An 18,929-nucleotide genomic window follows, 5' to 3' on the forward strand; every position below is an offset into this window, starting at 1 on the left:
GGTTTGTGAGATGTTTTCATTTGGGTCCCAGATAATATAATAATTCCAAATAACACTCTCTAGAGAAGCAGGAGTGCAACCCATTTTGGTGGGGTGCGACGACACTGAAATTACTATTTCTAACCAGAGTGAATTAACCAGCAGGTTACCCTGGATTGTGTCTAAAGAACAGTGTAATTGTGAAACAAGAAACTTACAAGTAGGTATCTTGAGAAATATAAATTGATTTTAAAATGGCTCAACCAGTGTGGTCACAGTGAAAGCCAGCCATCAGTTATTTACCTGTGTAGCTGCAAGTCAAGTCAACTGAGTTCAAAAGGTCCTATCTTCTTTCACCTCACCAATGAACAGAAAAAAAGACATTGTGCAGCCAGACAGTTAGGATAAGCACCACTTAAATACTTAAACTAAATAAATATATCCCTTATTGTTAAATAAAGAATATGTTAAAGCTCTAGAGGACATTTGGAAAACTACAAAGCATTTTTTTGTTGTTGTTGCGAGGAACCCAAGCAAAACCACTTTGGGTTTGAATGCAGATTTTACTACTGCTGTTTTGCATTTAGCAAATAGCACTGAATTATCCTTATAGTGGGCATACCATTCTTAAATATAAATCCCTTTAATGTATCTGAGATTATATTTTAGGTATACAGATGTACAAAATGTTATTATAAAATACTCTAGCTTTGTAAAACACAATCAATTAAAGTAGTGGAATTATTTGGAACTGTAATGCATGGGCACAATATTGTCAGGTCTTCTAAAGCGATGTCAAATTAAAGATTATTATTATTATTATTATTATTATTATTACCCAAGAGTCACAGATTTTCAGTAATTTACATTGCATACAGACATTTTCTACATGCTTACAAATATAACAGTGTAATAATTAGAATGGTCAGCTAGCTTTACAATAGAATGTTATGACAAAAACTCTCTAGCAACAGAATGTTATTTCCCTGGACGTTATGTTAGGAATTGTTTTGTAATTTTTTGTACTGACCTATAAGAAAACAGTTTACACTACTCAGATAATCCTATTAAATAAAAAAAAAAAGTTCTACATCTCCAATGTGGACCATAAAAACAAGAGGAACATGCATGATCTAAGTTACAGCCTGGAAGGGTTACTCGGGCTTAGTGCTGCAGCAGCCAGTTCGTTCAGGATCTGCAAATCTATTAATCAGCTATGAAAGGGAAGCTTTTTATTGTTGGAATCAAATAATGTATGAAGCTCAAGCAGAGCAGTGTCTTAATTTGAGTACACAAATGTAGTTTTAAATGATTAATTTAATTTAAAAATGTAACAAAAGGACCACTCTCTGACATTATTGTTTAGGTACCACTTCCTCACACCCCTCTATGTAGTGGTGCAGTAGGCTGTCCCACCGGGTGATGTAATCACTGACTGCGCCTGTGTGGGTGTGTTCTTGTGCTATTTCCTTGCAGGATCTTGCCTGCTTGTCGGTGGGGAGATCAGTGCTGAGAAGGGTGAAATGGGGAATGCACAGAGAAAGTTTCCTGGCAGAGGAGATGGTGGACCTCAAACTGAAGATAAACCGCCATCAACAGCCAAGAAGGCCCAGACGAAGAGAGGGAGCTCGGAAAAAGGCAGTTATCAGGGTGCAAACCAGGCTAAAGAGCAAGGGCAGATCAGTGAATTCAAGAGGAATGGGAGCTATGCAGGTGATCAGACAAGCCCCAGTTCATCGGGTACTGACAGCAGCAGGCCTGATGTGCCTGTAGACTCAGGAGCTCTGCCTCCTGCTATTGCCAGGCTGAAAAGTCAAGGCAATGAGCTTTTCAAGAGCGGACAATTTTCTGAAGCACTGCTGAAGTACACACAAGCCATCAATGACTTCACAGAGGCCGGTAAGATTTAAATTCTGTTCATGTGTATTGAGTATTTTAAATGTGGTTTCTGTAACAGGTACGTTAAAACTTTGTTTTTCTGAAACCTTCAAACAAAATGTATTTTTATATAAACTGTGTCTTCTTAAAAAGCCCTTATTTTAAGGTGGTGAGAGGATTGTGTATTTTCTCATTTGATTCAAGAGATTATAATGCTGGTTCAAGAGCTGGCGTTTTTTCTCAGATGATTCAAGAGATTATCATTCTGGTTTAAGAGCTAGTTATGCAGGTTTGAGGGAGGAAAGAAACTGAGTTGTATGTTCCCTGCTCTCTAGAATTCTGCAGTAAGTTGTGTGTTGCTTACAATAAAATGTTAACCTGTGAATCTTTGCTGGGTTTAAATAAACCAGCTGGGCAACTGTTGACAACAAGAAGTATTTTTGTGTACCAATAACCAAATTTTGCAGGTCACCCACAAACTATCTTAATTAGAATTCTCAAGTGAGGTGTATGGTAAATTGTCTGTGTATGTTATCAAGTTGAAACCCCATGTTTTCATTTAATTGGGGTCAAAGTGTAAAGTGACAGCTTCCTGAGTCACTGTACTATACGTTGTTATAATCCCTTCTAACAGAAAGATGATAAATAGCAATCGAGTGGGGAATTTTAGGTAATTTTGATAACATTTTTTGTATTCTTAATTGTATTCTTAGTTGGTAATAGTACTGTAACTAAGGGATCGGGATACATTCTTTCAGCCATGGTTAAAAGCACACTGCTCAGTGAGTCATGTGCATGTGATAATCAACCAAATTGTGTGTATAGTTCAGAGGTCTGAAAGACAAATTGTGTGTGGGGGTGGAGGGGGTGCTGTGGGGGGTGTTGTTGACATTAGCAGAATAATCATATTACAACCCTATTTTAAACCCTGAAATGATTGAAGAAAAAGAAAGGAATTAATCTTTTCACATGGTATTTAGGAGGAATGATAAAATCGGCAGTGCCGTACCAGGATACTTCGAGAATTTGTGTTTTTTTTTTTTTTTTTGTAATTTTTTTTTTTTGTAATTAGGGAGATCTAGGCAAAGCATGGCCCAGATCAAATGAGCAACAATTGAAGATGCATTTCCTCCAAACAAACATAATTCAGTTACATCACAATTGCAGTGAAAAGCTAAATTGTGGCTATTTGGACCACCACTGCTTTCTTTTAAATGTCTAAAACAAAAGCTTTGAAAACCTCAAGAAGTATCAACAAGAATAAAAAGAGAAAGCACTTTTGTATCTGCTGTGAGCTGATCACATTTGTGCATCAGGAGAGAATAAAGACATCATTTCTACCGTAAACCTCAAAGTAATGTATAAACCTGCCTAATGTATAAACAACTATATATATATATATATATTATAATTTAGCTCAAAGAGCCAGATGCCCTATATATACATCTATATATAATTTTTTTTTTTTTTTTTTTCAGAGATAGACAGTCCTGGAGATCTCAGCATTTTGTTTTCAAACCGAGCAGCATGCTTCCTAAAGGATGGTAATTGTAGTGATTGTATTCAGGACTCTACCAGGTGAGGCATGTGCAGTTTGATACTGTTTTATTTTATGAACATTGAACGAAAGTTCTTCTATTCACTGTGATTTTTGAAGTATGTCCATATGACAGTATTAAGGAAGGAAGGGTGGTGTTAATATAAGCGACTGTATTTCATAAAGCTTGAGCAGCCAGAACTGGTCAGCTTTGCCATGCATGGGGTAACATATTTTATACAATAAGAGACACCCAAACACAAGGTACAGAGCAAGTCATATTGGGTAGAAGTCATATTGGGTAGAACTAGAATGTTGAATCTAGGTTGGCCAATCCTGTTTTAATTGTATCTAAATATAAATAAAGTAATTAACATTTTGTTCAAATAAGTAGAATAACGAAGATTTAAGTGGATCCCCAAGGTAGGAATACTAATTATTTAACCAGCTGTACTTCCATTTCAAACCAAAAAATAGCATAATTTAACTCTTTGCACTTATTTTTAACCATTATTCCTCAAAATATGAAAGAATTTCAGATTTCTAATTAAGAAATCTAATTAAGAATTAATGTTTATTAGCTTCATATTTCGTTAAACAAACACTGTATCCTTAATGTTTTGGTGACCATGGCTTTGACTTCTAACCTAATATAGCTGCCATATTAGGTCATGTGACTAACATGGGAATAAATATTGAGTATATTGTTTAAATATTTGGTACACAGCTGTATTCTATAGTTTCCTCAATTGTTCCATTGCTGGTGTTGAGGAGTAAAATAATTACTGGTTCACTGCAACATTTATTTTTTTTACCTCTGGCCATTTCAGTGATGCAGGCCACTCTGTTTGTATGTTTTCCTTTCAGTCAGTTAAAAAAAAAAAAAGATGAAGTTGCTAAACATGGAAAAATGCAACACATTGTTAATTAACATCTGTTAACGTATATTAATACAGAGTAATTGACTGTTCATACCACTGCATAAATCCCTTAATTAATCTATTTTTAACAGAGCCTTGGAGCTTCAGCCTTTCACTGTCAAGCCTCTCCTACGGAGAGCAATGGCTTATGAGTCACTAGAGCGTTACCGGCAAGCCTATGTGGATTATAAGACTGTTCTCCAGATTGACAGTGGGGTACAGTCTGCCAATGACAGCGTCAACAGGTAAACATATGGCCTTTGGCTTCTTCTCAATTAACTACATTGCCAACATGAAAACAAAGTAGCAATGTCTGTCTACCTATAGTAAATATCACTGGTTCTCTCATTATTGTGCACCATGTCTTTTTTATCCTTTGCTGGTTTCTTAATTTAATTGAGGGTATGTAGATCAACCCCTGTGTCGGACTTACACCATGGGATTGAGACCAGACCACGCAGTTGACAGTCAGCACTGGAAGGTACAAGGAAGCAGCAATTTAACCTTTTTAAGGATACATGGAGTGACATAACAAAGGGACCAGTGATAATGTTGCTTATGTTTGTAAGCAGTAAGTTATTTGTGAACACACATAATTCACATTTTAGTTTTCTTTGTTTTAATATGTCATTTGAATAATAGTTGTTTAGCTGAAATGTTGGTTGCGTAAGTAAGTGAAATCTAGTTCGACTAAGTAATTTATTGTAAGACTATTGACTGGAGATGTGAATGACTGTGCTATAAATTTAAATCATGTGACAGCTTTTCAAATCTTTTCAATTAGCTTATTTCCCTTTGTTTGTACTGTAATCTTAAATTTCTTAGAAAATCATTTAGAGTGAACTTAATTATGACATATAGCAGCAGATAATACAATGTGTTTAACATTTTTTTTTAAATAGTAGTAGGACAGGTTTCTTTTCCTCACACCTATAATCAAAAATAAATTAAATTAATCCCCCCTGAAAAGCATTGCCTTGTAATCTACAGTACTGTCAGGCAAGCAAAACAATTCCGGTTGTGGCACCCTTTGTCTGAGTACAATTAACTGTTTTATTTATGATAAAAAAAAAAAACTAAAAAAAAAAAATAAACTTAAGATTTTTCTTTAATTTAGGATTACAAGACTGTTGATAGACCAGGATGGCCATAGCTGGCGAGATAAACTTCCTGAGATCCCAGCAGTCCCAATATCTGCTCAGCAAAACAAATGGGAAGGCACCTCTGGAAACTGTGAACAAACACAGCAAAAGGCTAACGAATCTGGTGGCACTAAACCTGTGCAGGACACAGGTAGCAAACGTATTATGTAGTACAGTATATTTAGTCACAGTGCATCATTTTTAGTTTTTAAATATGTATGTATAAAAAAAATAGGATTGACAGAATGTGTGTGTGAGGTTACAGTGGTATGATTGGGACCAAGACAAGTCTGTCCATCAAGCATTAAATCTGGGGATTTAGCGGGCAACTAAAATCTAGTATCATATTTCTCGAGTGAGCTGCTTGTGTACAGTTTACCAGCTGGAAGAGGTCTTCAGCACAATACGTGACCTTCCATAGGTCACATTGAATGTGAACACCCTAGCTCCACTAATATGCACTGATGGATATGTTAATTACAGTAAAATAGAATAACAGAAAGCAGAGTTATTGTCATGATGGATACACTACTATGTAAGCAACATCCGTACCATTTCTAAAACAGCAGTGTTTTTGACAATGTTTTTTTTTTTTTTTTTTTTTTTTTCTGGAGAGTAAAGGCTGCTACCGACCAGGTGCGATGCAGCAATCGGAACTGTGGTGATGCGTCAAAATGAATAGAACCTCTACTTTTTATAAGTATCTTTCACACCATAGGTGACGCAACAGAATAAATAGGATTGAGTCCTATTTTTTGTGGTTTGATGCACGTCAACGAGGGCATTGAGCAATCAGAGAACAGCTTCAATGCGCATAGTCCAGCAGGGTGAAGCAGTATCCAAAATGACGGAGGAAACAATAATACTTGTCGTTGAAAAAATACCCAGAGCTTTATGACAAAGGGCATCACGATTATAAAGATACAGATTTGAAAGATAATATATGGGAGTCAATTTCGAAGGAACTGGATAAGCCTGGTGTGTGATTTATTGCCATATATGGTGAAATACCGTCAGAGAAGACACTCGGAATTTCCACATCATGTTGATGAATATGTACCAGTCTTCATCATAGTTTTGTGAATGGCAATTTTGAACATTGTACAGGTGTGGCAGTTTTCAAACCTGTCGCATCGCCTTTGTGTCGCTTCTGGTGTGTGCGGTCAGTGTCGCTGCAAAATTGTTTCGTCACCAATTTTAAAAAAATCGCATTTCGTCTGGTGTGTGGAAACCCTAAGACATGCAGCGATTATTTTTTAACTTAATCATTTGTAAAAACGCTGTGCTGGCAGTTCTTAGTGAACACACACTAGCAATTCTATTGATTATGTCTTGAAGAGAGCACAATTGCTGACTTCTCACTCTACGGGAAACTGCAGTAAATAACCAGGTCTTTATATAATACTGGCTGGACTGCTGTCATTTTTTCCCTAGCGTGCTGCTATATCAAGTTATTTTCCTGTTAACCAATGATCACTTGAATTTTAGAGAAAAACAGAATATTTTATCTTTTTCTGATACTTGAATTACTCTTACTTCCCTCTCAACGATCTTAAAACTGTGTTTGGTGGATGCTTATATTGCTTGGTCCTACAGCAATGTGTTAGTTGGATACTTGTGTCTTCTTCCTAGTTAATACTGTGCTTTGAAACTATTTTTAACAGTGAAATTGTGTTATTTTAAAGGTCTGAGGATTAAAGGGGTTATTGTACTTTTCTGCATGGCCCACAATTCTGTAGTTACATATGTGGCTCCCCATAATGTTTTTGTGTGGATCAATGGCGTATATTAACCACATGAATTTTAAACAGAGGTGTTTATGATTATGTGACAGCAGTTTAATTTACCATTACGTTGTTGGTTCTTTTAACTGTGTAGACACAAGTAATTAAGTAATATTATTTACGTTTCTCATATTTCTCTATCTGCTTACTTTTATATCATCTCTGGTTCCCCCATCTGAACTGTCCCTTTAAATCGCTATTAGTTAACATTTTGTAGCACCTATAAAGTTGGAGATATCGGAACAAAAGAAAAGCTGAGACCTGCAATATTATATACAAAAGTCAACCATCTGTGAAATAGTCTTGCAGCAACCATGTGCTTATCACTTGGGAACACACTCTGTACTGTAGCTCTCCTTGTAAAGACAGAAGACTTGAGTCATGAAATCTGCCGAATGTTTCTTTTAGCTAATTTAAAGTTGGGGGTGGGGTTAAACATAAATATATTAATAGACAAAAGTACATGTTCTAAATAGTTCTGTTTATTAAGAAGCTACTGTAATAGCAGTGACTTGAATATACACCCCCCCAATATACACCTGTATTAAAATATTCTATAGATTAATGTCTATGTAGATTAACATTAACATGGTACTATTCCTAATCACTTTCATGACATAACTCGCTGCATATTCACTGCAATTGACTGAGCAGATATAATAATAATAATAATAACTGTTCTGCTTGATGTGGTTGTTTTGCCAGCTCCACCCCCCCAAACCCCTAAGGTTTTTCTATGATCCCCCAGGTAGTACCGAATCCCAGTTTGAGAACTGCTTTAGAGAAATAATTTAAAGTGGGGCCATTTTGAATCTGAAGCTGCTTGTGTATGCTGCTAATGTATGCTGCTAGTGTATAACAGGCAGTGTGAGGATGTGAGACTGGTGCTCACAGAAGTACAGTAGTTTAAACAACAATAGATATTTAAACAACTAACAACTAACTCTGCGATGGATCAGTGTAGTAGTTTGACAGTTAAAGATTAATGCATTTTTTTTTTCCTGGTTTTATTAAAGGTAAAAAAACAGAAGCCCTCTTCCTGTCCCATAAACAAGAAGGAAATGATTTTGTGAAGAAGGGCCAGTATAAAGATGCCATTGAAAAATACACTGAATGCTTGAAGTTAAAACCAAGTGAAACTGCAGTTTACACAAATAGGTCAGTATATGCAAATGGGTTGTTTTGTTTTGTATTGTGCTGCAAGAAAAGGTAAACATTTAAGGTGCAGAATGAACAGGGACTATTTGTAACTTGAGCAGTACTTTCAGTCATATATGTAGAATTAATAAATGGCCTGCTATTTTCCTGAAAGCTTTGACATTGTCACTGATGCATGTAATTTAAAATTGTATGTTACTGACAGGCACTGACAATTATATTCCTCAGAAATTCTTTGTTCAAATATCTCTACACTGTGGTAGTATGTGTGAGTATATATCACATGTGATATAGGTGCCTTTGTGTGTTGAGTAAATATGTATCATTATCATTAAAGTTATCAGTTTAGAAACCAAAAAACAAAGAACAAACTGTCATCAAAATGGCTAAAAAAAAAAGGAAGGTTATGATCTGTTTGTTCTGTTTTTAGAGCCCTGTGTAACTTAAAACTGAATCAATATGAAGAGGCCAAACAGGACTGTGATTCTGCACTGCAGTTAGAACCTTCCAATATGAAAGCATTTTACAGAAGAGCCATGGCTCACAAGGGGTTGCAGGTAATTATCCTCTGATATTATACTATTTATACAATTCATGTCATAAAGACCATATTAAAGTTGGGATTAATTTAAGAAACCACACCTAATAATCACCTTTTAAAATAAATCAGCTAAGGGATAATCAACCATTTTCTCTAGTCTTAATAGAAGTTGCTGGAAGTTGCATTCAACAAATATAATAAACTACATATACTGTGTTGTTTTTCTCCCTTCTACCCAGGTACCCTTCTGTTAAGAGAGTAAAAGTGTTTCTGTTCTGTAAAATACAAAAAGTAACCATCAGTTTCAATAGTAACTGTACAGCAACCTATTTACCCAACTTCCCAAAACGGAAAATACAAAAGAACAAAAACAACTGTATTGTTGGAGCAGCAAGCAGATTATTTATCTTATTTTAATTGTTTTTGCCCTGCACGTTTTTTACAGTTTCCTTTTTTTTAATGTGACACAGTCTAAGTGTGAATATGTATACTGTATATGCAGGACCATTGGATCATAATTTCTTTTTCATTAACTCTTATTGTAGGACTATGCTTACTGCGTGGATGACTTGAAAGAAGTCCTAAGATTGGACCCGAATGTTGCTGAGGCAGAGAAGGAGCTTCAGGAGGCAGCTGACCTGTTGAGCAAGCAGAGTGTTGTTCCCGATAGCCAGGAGAAGCACAGGAAGAAAATCCAGATCCAAGAGGTATAATCTTTATCCAAACAATCATCATAACGATAAAGGAAAACAGCTAGTTTTATTTTTCTAATCTATCACTGGATACCATTAAGAGTGTATTATTCATTTAACAGGCTGATTTATAAATATCTAGCTATATCCTAGGACAAAAACTGTGGGAAACACCCTTATCACAACTTCACCTACGTACCTACTTGTCACACTTCACATTCAAATTAGTTGCAGCTCGTCTCAGTGTAGAATGTATTTTAATGAGGTTCATCAGTGAATAGAAATTAAGCTTAGTCTTTCATAGAGGACTTTATTATTAGTCATGACAAAAGTTTTATTAATTGACACTTCCAACTTGATTACAGGGATCTTGGTTTGTTTATATAGTAACTGAGAGCAACATTTAGTGAACCAAATAAGGCAAGGAACGTGTACATAAATATGTAAATCATTTGTGTTTTTGTAACAGATTGTAAAGGGGCAGCATAATTAAGAATATAGTATTATTGGCTTGTTTCACAGACCCAGATTAACACTAATCTTGGTTTACCTTACCTAAATTAACATTGGGTATTCCTGGACTAGTACTAATCAGGGTCTGTGAAACCAGCCATTCGTTTAAAGTACACTAAGGCAACATTGGTTCTTAATATGTCACACAACTGGGTGTATTTTTGGTTGTCAGGCCATGGTGCTAAGCATCTGTTACCTTAGCTTGTTTCATGTAATGTAATTGTTTTGGGGAAAAAAAAAAAAAAAGCCACCTAGTGGACAATGGTGAGCACATTTTTCTTTGCAAGAAAGCACCATGCCCATTTCTGAAATAAAATGCTGTTCAAATTTATTGCAGTACAGTATGTCAAAAATGCTCTATATATTGCCTTAGATATTTTTTTTCCAATGAAAACTGCAGACTTTTGTATGAGCGAAATAAACTCAATACTATGGACTAGTAGACTAATCTTGTTTGTTTCATTAAATATGCAGCACTCTGCCTCTGTAACGTACAGACTTTTAGTTTAGATTGATTCAGACAATAAGCAGGCACCAGAGCTAATTCGTCACTAGCTGGGCTGAATCTTTGTTTTAACCTCATTGTGCAAGATTTAATGCCGAGTGGCACAGAAACATAAGCGCTAACCCTTTAAAAACACTCTACACAGACAACTAAAATCGTATTCCCTTGTCATAAAAATTAAATTGTAATGCGTGAATATAACAAGAAATATACATAGGAGCGTCCCGGGAACCAAAACAGAAATACTTAAGTCTTTAGTTTTGTCTAAATGTATGTTAAACTTTATTTAGTTTATTTTAGTTTTACTGAATATTTTGATATGTGTGTTTGAAGTTATAGATGTGTAATACATTCACATGTTACCACAATAATGATATACTACAATGAAAATCAGAGATGTGTTTTCTCAGAGAACAACAAATTATAACATTTAAAATGGTGTAATACATGTAAAAAATATCATTTCTTACCTCGACTGATGAACTCCACACAGAGTGAACTCTTGGTCTTCATGTTGCTTGGTCAGGAGGAAATAAACTGATCTCATACCCAGAGATCATTGTTGTAATCCTGTTCGGCACCAAAGCCCACGTCATAATCGTTGTCCAAATTTCTCCTGCATTCGCTCGGGTACAGAGTAAGTATAGGGGTTTGCATTTTCTTTTTTGTTTATAGTTTGTTTTATCAAATTGTTTTATATACAGTGCTGTGAAAAAGTATTCGCCCTATCTTATTTTCTGCATTTTTGCATATTTTTGATACTGATTGTTATCAGTTCTTCAACTAAAGTCTATTATTAGACAAAAGGGACCCTGAGTGAACAAATAATACAAAATTTTGATACGTATTTAATTTATTTATTAAAGAAAGTTATGCAACACCCAATGCCCCTTTGTGAAAAAGTAATCACCCCCTTAGACTCAATAACTGGTTACACCACCTTTAGCAACAATAACTGCAACCAAACGCTTCCTGTAGTTATTGATCAATCTCTCACAGGAGGAATTTTGGCCCACTCCTTCATGCAGAACTGCTTCAACTTAGTGACATTTGTGGGTTTTCGAGCATTAACTGCTCGTTTCAAGTCCTGCTACAACATCTCAATGGGGTTTAGGTCTGGCCTTTGACTAGGCCATTCCAAAACTTTAAACTTCTTGTTCTTCAGCCATTCTGATGTAGACTTACTTGTGTGTGTCGGATCACTGTCTTGCTGCATGACCCAGCTGTGCTTCAGCTCACAGACGGATGGCCTGACATTCTCCTGTAGAATTCTCTGATACAGAGCAGAATTCATGGTTCCTTCAATGATGGTAAGTCATCCAGGTCCTGATGCAGCAAAGCATCCCCAAATCATGACACTACCACCACCATGCTTGACCGTTGTTATGAGGTTCTTAATGTGGAATGCGGTGTTTGGTTTTCGTCAGCCATAACAAGGCCCAAGTTGGCCAAAAAGTTCCACGTTTGACTCATCTGTCCATAGAACATTGTTCCAGAACTCTTGAGGATCATCCAGGTGCTTTTTGGCAAACTTGAGACTAGCATTCATGTTCTTATTGAGCAGGGGTTTCCGTTGTGCTACTCTGCCATGAATCCCATTTTTGCCCAATGTCTTTCTGATGGTGGAATCATGAGCACTGACCTTAGCCGAGGTGAGAGGGGCCTGCAGATCCCTGAATGTTGTTCTAGGGTTCTTTTTGTGACTTCCTGGACAATTTTACGCCTTGCTCTTGGGAGAGATTTTGGCAGGATATCCTCTCCTGGGAAGATTCACTACTGTCCCAACCTTTCTCCATTTGGACAATATGGCTCTGACACTGGTTTGGTGGAGCCCCAGAGCCTTAGAAATGGCTTTGTAAGCCTTTCCAGACTGATAGGCATCAACAACTTTTTTCTGGAGGTCTTTAGGATTTTCATTTGATCGTGCCATGATGTGCCTCTAGACCCTGTGTTCTGACAACTTCACTCTGATGGTAAGGGCAAAAGTTAGACAGATTTATATTGGGCAGAGCTGGCCCAAATCAGGCCTGACTGGTAACCAAAGTATTCAAACAGCTGACCCTAATTATCCCTTTAATTGGGTTGAGTTAACTAGGGGGGGGCAATAACTTTTTCACACCTGAAGATTGCATGTTTGATTACCTTGCACACCAAACAAATGAAAGAAGCACCAAACTTTGGTGTCATTTTTTTCTCTGACACCCTGTATATATTACTACAACCCACAAAAAGATCTGGCCAAATTCAATGTGTAAAATGTGCAAAAATGCAGAAAATCAGGCAATACTTTTTCACGGTACTATATATATATAAATATCTCCGGTGGACAGTGTGGTACCCTGCTCAGATGTAGCAGGCATCTGTGTTTTAAGTGTGTTAGATATCGAGATCATGTGCACCGAAGACGAGGGCTCCATTGTTCCAGCTACGACCGACCAAGCCAGTCATCCTCCTTAAACACAAGATGCTGGGATCAGAACTGCACAAGATGAAATGGCAAACTAGTTTTCATACTGGCTCTTCCAGTGCTCTGACAAGGGCGCTGCCATTTTTCCCTGTGAGAGTTGTTTAGTATGCTTCTCTTCTCCTGTAACTTGGCGACTGGTACCGCGACAAACAGAGTAACAGTCGATCAGCTGTACTCTCTGCCTGCAGCAGGCGATCTGGATGATGTCACTGACTCCTGCCCTGACGAGGCTGTGCTGGAATACACAGTTGTGTATGTACCAATGCTTATTCTGTGATCATCATCATCATCCTCCTCCTACTCACATATGTAACTGAGATGGATTTACCAGTGAGCAGGAGGATGATGGGAAATGTAGTTCTGAGAGATCCATGTGGGTACATGGGAAGCCATCTTGAGACAGGGAATGCAATTTAAAAGTTTAAAATGGTCAAAATGTAAAATAATAATAATAATTTAAACAGTACACACACCTTCAGTAAACAGTTGTAGCAACACATGGGAACATGTAACAATATAAAATAAAAAGGTCCTTATGTACCCTTTAATAACTGTAAGGTAGGTTACCTAATATGAACACAAGCTTGGGGGGGAAGGCTGTCTGCAGTCAGGCAGACATCTACACCAACTTGTATATCCTAGCCATACATCGAAGTATTTTACCCAGAGGCTACATGTTATGCATTTTGACACTAACGTCATGGCTTTGACGAAGATCATCGCAGTAGGAGATGTTATCAGATGAAGACAGTCACACTAACAGCAGATGCACAAAGTCATCTGTAATTTGCCCCTCTCGAAGGAATTCTCTCTTGGCATTGGTCTGAAGGATCCCCTGTTCCATATGAAGGAGGTGAGACAGGAGATCTATCCTGCTCAACAGCTGTGATAAGCGCATTCCCCAGTGGGGGATTCTTAACAAGCAGTTGCCTTGCAGATATCTGCGATTCTAGTAGCCTTTGGAAAGGTATGCCCACTTACAGCAGGGCCGGGGATGCTGATCTTTCTAATGTTAAAATAACGAAATTGGCAAGTTTTACTTCTTGATATTCCTACCTCTACTCCATTTTCTGGCAAGTGGGCAAAATATACATTCACTCCCCACGGCCCTGGAACTTAAATTGACCTGGCTACCCCACAGAATAAATAGCCAACAACACTGAGAACAGTTTAACACCAGCAACAGATATATCTATACACTGAGAACTGGTTATGTTAGAGGGTTTTACAAAAGATTCCATCCATGCTCTCATTCTTTCAGAAGGTGGCCATTCCAGGTATCTGTTGTAATAAAAAAAAAATAATAAATTGGGTCTGAACGCTACAGTTTGGGGAAAATTCAGGAAGGCACCTCCACCGCCACCATCATCAAGGCAGTCCTCTGAGGAGACTGGGAGTTTCCATAGAGCTGTAGGAGAGCCATTTCCATTTCCACATACAATGTTTTTTTTTCTTTTTTCTTGGGATCTCTATAGCTGAAGTATTCACCAAGTACAGATGAACTAACATTCACAAGGTATAGACGTACATCAGACATCTTTTGAGAGCAAGTTCTTTCTAAAAACAAAAAAAGGACTGTACACCCTGGAGCACAGTAACTTTTTTTGGACCCTTATTGGACTACAGGGAAATATCACCTCTCTCCACAGCATACTCTTGGCATTTCTGGGAAACCAATTATATACACTTGCAGGAAAAGTGTATCTTAGAGTGTTTTCGCAGGGAGAGGGTGGTCACAAACCATCAGCTATCCAGCCTTTTCCAGATAGGGGCCAGGCCAACAGCACAGTTATTGTAGCAGTAATCTCCTTGGTAAAAGAAGCAAAACTACATGTGACATGCATAGGGGTGTCTCCTTTTTTTCTTAACTATCTTCCCAGTTTCCCTCAGCATCAAGCCGCCTTTGGGAGATAGAACACGCACCTCACTAAAATCATCCCAACTTTCAGCAATCTGCTGTATGCTGAAAACTCTTTGCCAGTCAAAACAATGGCATACTCAGTACAAATCAATAAGACATAAGGCCATCACAATCCACACAACCTACTTGCTGGACTTACCAATAGCATCCCGAATATACTTGGCACAGAGGATACCCCACGAGTAACAGATCCGCCAGATGTGCTACGTGGTCTATTCAAGTACTAGTTAGAATAGCCCCTTTCGCACAACAGAAGAACACTAGTACTACTTTGTTGCTCCAGTTTTCAGCATGCAGTAGCTATGTACACAATCCAATCCATTTCTTTGTCAACTGGCATATGTAGGCATATTCATCCCTGACAGTAGGCCAACACTGTTTGGATAGTAAATTGAGAGGAAGCCAGTCTTGTTGTTAGGTCCTCACTGGGCCGAAGTTTTGGATTTCTGAGAACCAGCGAAAGTGGTGCCCTGCTGTCCAGAACAGGACAATGTTTTCCACAATCCTTTGCAGCTGATGTTGGCTGCCTGAAGACTGAAGGAGAACTACTGAAGTGCTAGGGCTAGCTGAAGAAGTACAAATCTTACTTGGTCAAAAAAATAAAAGGGGGGAAACCTTCAGTTATCCTCAAGTGCGATCCAAGATCCTAGGGTGGCTAGAGTGTTCGGTGGGGCTGCCCCCTAAGACCCCTCGAAGAAACACTTTGTCTCTCTCTCTCTGGGGAGCCTTAGCCTATATTCAACAATTTAGGTTACCACAGTTTGGATCCTGTCTAGAGGTAAGAGAACTGTCTACTGCATTTCTCGTGACTGCGATCTCAGGAGAAGGATCACAAAACCAAGGCAAAACTGTCTCCAAACAGACATATTTAAACTGGATCTCATCCTGCATCAAGTGAAAGTTCTGTTGCAGTCTTGGAATCTTCACCATCCATCAAAACCCACAGGGTAAAGTATGGTTAATCTTTGGGCCCCCTCTGAAGCCTTTCTAGCATTACAACCTGAATGGGTCTTGTTTGCAGCCTACTTTTACTCTATGTATGTTGTGTCATCCTCTACTAACTTTTACCAACCACTGATGTCTTAAATGCTTTGGTATGGTTCACTCTGTGTGGAGTTCATCAGATGAGGTAAGAAGACAAAGATTACCTGTAATATGGTTTCTTCGTAGGATGAGCTCCACACACAGATATCCCACCCTCCTTTCCCCTTTTCTTTACTATTCTTATTTTTTTGAAATTTGGACAACGATTATGTCGTGGGCTTTGGTGCCAAAAAGGATTACATCAGTGATCTTTGGGTAAGAGATCAGTTTGTTTCCTCCTGACCAAGTATCATGGAGACCAGGATGACGACCAGAGTGAACTCCTATGAAGAAACCATATTACTGGTAATCTTAGTCTTTCTATGCTTCCACCTTTAAGTGCTTCATTATGTGTACGGTATGTTTATCGCCATAAAATTATTAAATCACTAAGCATTTACAAATTGAATTACAATATTATCAGAATTAGTTTCTCAATGGTAAAGCAAAGTTTCAAAGACTATTTGCACATTTCTCAAAACAGTTAACACCAAAAGCATCTACTCAATTAGAAAAAAAAAAAAAAAGTGTCTCAGTGGCAAAACTAAGTTTCTATGCCAAATTTTATTATCCACTTTTATAACCAAACACTTGCACCAAATAAAGAAATAATTACAGCTTTTGTATTTAAGTATAAGCAAAAGAAAAATACCTCTATTTAATCCAAACATTTCACCCAATTACCAAAACACACAAAAATCAAACATTAAAAGAAATGTATACTAAATTTAGAGTGCATTGGTCATATTTGATTGGCACAAAATACTATTTACAAAATTAAACTTACAGTAACAATATATATATATATATATATATATATATATATATATATATATATATATATATATATATGTTTATTTAACACAGAGTCATTAATTCCTATCTGGCCACATATTTTCATCCACATCACAGCGAATACTCTGTCTGGCTAAGCGCCTTGGAAAGATTTATCTGGCATGACGGATCCAGGCTTGGCAATCTTCTGCTGTAATGTCATTACAAGCCTTATCCATGGTGTAGAAGTGTGGCTTGTTCATGGGGATTGTGATCATACACCTTCCACCTCCAGGAGGATAAAAACGGATAGGAGTCAGAAAAACTGGAATATGGAAGGTACATCAACCAAACGGGGATGTGCATCAAACCACTCCCACACCAGCACATCATGATAGAACTGCAGTGTCCCAAATGATGACAAACATTGTGGCCTCTCTTCCTGCCAACATTGCTGCATTGGGTGGGACAAGGTGATTGCACAATTCAAGGAAAACTACCACCCGCTCTGCATTGTATGCGACAAGCAATGGACTGCTGCAAACAAACTCCATACTGGCAGGTGACAGCACACATGGTGATGTTATCCACAGTGGCACACTGTCCAATTATGTTTCGGCCACGTCTGTCTTTTTGCCAAGTTGAAGCCTGCCTCATCAACAAAGATGTATTCACTTGGAGACATGCTGACAAACAAAATCTGAGACCAGCAGAACATTTCACAGAATTAAGGTCCCTGCTCAGAACAGGAGAATTTGGACATTTTCATATCACGAAACTGGTCGTATTTTGCATTACCATTACAGTCAATGTACTTGTATATACTGGTACTGTAATTCCTTCACTGTTCCTTTCAGAAGGTACCGCATAGATTTGTTTCATTTGAACCTGGTGTCTCTTTACAAACACGTTCAATGGTTGACAAGTTGTCATTGTATTTCGTGGTTTAAACAGAGTCATCATTAAATGATCACTCTGTTTGTGACACAAAACATGCTCATACAGTAATTGCAGTATATATGTATGATCTGTAATATGTACTTGACTTACCAATTCTCAGTATGAAATGTGCAGATAATAGATGCAACTGTGGAGCATACCAGGTTTGGTTGAACTATCAACCCAGCTGCTTTCATTGTCAAGCCTCTGTTTGACATGATGAGTGACAGTTGCTTATATTTCATTTGAGACAGCAGCACGCCTTTGTCTCACTTGTCCAGGCTGTCTGCCCACAATACCACATCCACGATCATCTTCCTCTGCTTGCTCCATGCTTTCAAACACTGCAACATGTTTCCACTGGAAATCACAGCCTTTTATGCACAGTATTACCATTTGATAAATGATTGATCAATTAAGCTGTGTATTATTTTCAGATGGAGAATGTTATTTAAGTTAATGAGCACTGATTGTTAGCAACAGCAATGAGATTTATGTAATTTGCAAAGAAGACATTCACATGTGAAACATATTAAAGTATAACAGTTACATTTAGGCAATTGAATATATGGTTTAGAATTGTGCATTTTGAATGTAAACCTGTGAAATGTGTGAATAGTTTAGAAAATTAGAACTCATTTTTGGTGTTTGTGTTAAGTGTTTTGAGAATTATACTAATAGTTTTTTGAATTTTGCTTAAGCCATTGATACAAATTGTAATATAGGTGGTCTGTTTGCTTATATTAATTCTGGTAATACGTCTAGAAAGTTTATGTAATTTTTTTATATACTTATAACCCATTTCCCACATTTCGGCATTTCACAAACTGGATGGGATTGTTAAATCGATAATATAATTGATTGATTGATAATTAACTAGAGCCCTTTCATACCTAGTTCGTTTGGAGAGGTTAATTTGCACAAGTTCAGTGAACACCCAATCAGTTAGTTTTGGCAGGTGTGAAACATCAAACACATTTGTTTCTCATCAGAGCGCACGCCAGGGGACTAGGATTCACTTGAAAAGATGATCTCAGCTCGGAGGAGGAACTGTAAGAGCACTTCCAAACCTAGTTCACTTGCAAGTGATTCGAAT

At 37.5% G+C, this 18,929-nt stretch overlaps 1 protein-coding gene across 2 annotated transcripts in view; it reads left to right on the forward strand.

Moving 5' to 3' along the window:
• LOC121313238 (sperm-associated antigen 1A-like) overlaps nt 1-18,929 on the forward strand; it is a 31,263-nt gene that overhangs the window by 7,206 nt on the left and 5,128 nt on the right. For both annotated transcript variants that reach the window (XM_041245567.1, XM_041245568.1), the window contains exons 3-9: nt 1,456-1,878; nt 3,336-3,435; nt 4,407-4,559; nt 5,432-5,607; nt 8,257-8,398; nt 8,829-8,955; nt 9,485-9,646. In XM_041245567.1, the coding sequence (XP_041101501.1) occupies nt 1,503-1,878; nt 3,336-3,435; nt 4,407-4,559; nt 5,432-5,607; nt 8,257-8,398; nt 8,829-8,955; nt 9,485-9,646 (1,236 nt within the window). In that variant the 5' untranslated portion in view covers nt 1,456-1,502. The remainder of the gene's footprint in view (nt 1-1,455; nt 1,879-3,335; nt 3,436-4,406; nt 4,560-5,431; nt 5,608-8,256; nt 8,399-8,828; nt 8,956-9,484; nt 9,647-18,929) is intronic.

The sequence above is a fragment of the Polyodon spathula genome, chromosome 3 (assembly GCF_017654505.1).
Source record: "Polyodon spathula isolate WHYD16114869_AA chromosome 3, ASM1765450v1, whole genome shotgun sequence".
NCBI lineage: Eukaryota > Metazoa > Chordata > Actinopteri > Acipenseriformes > Polyodontidae > Polyodon > Polyodon spathula.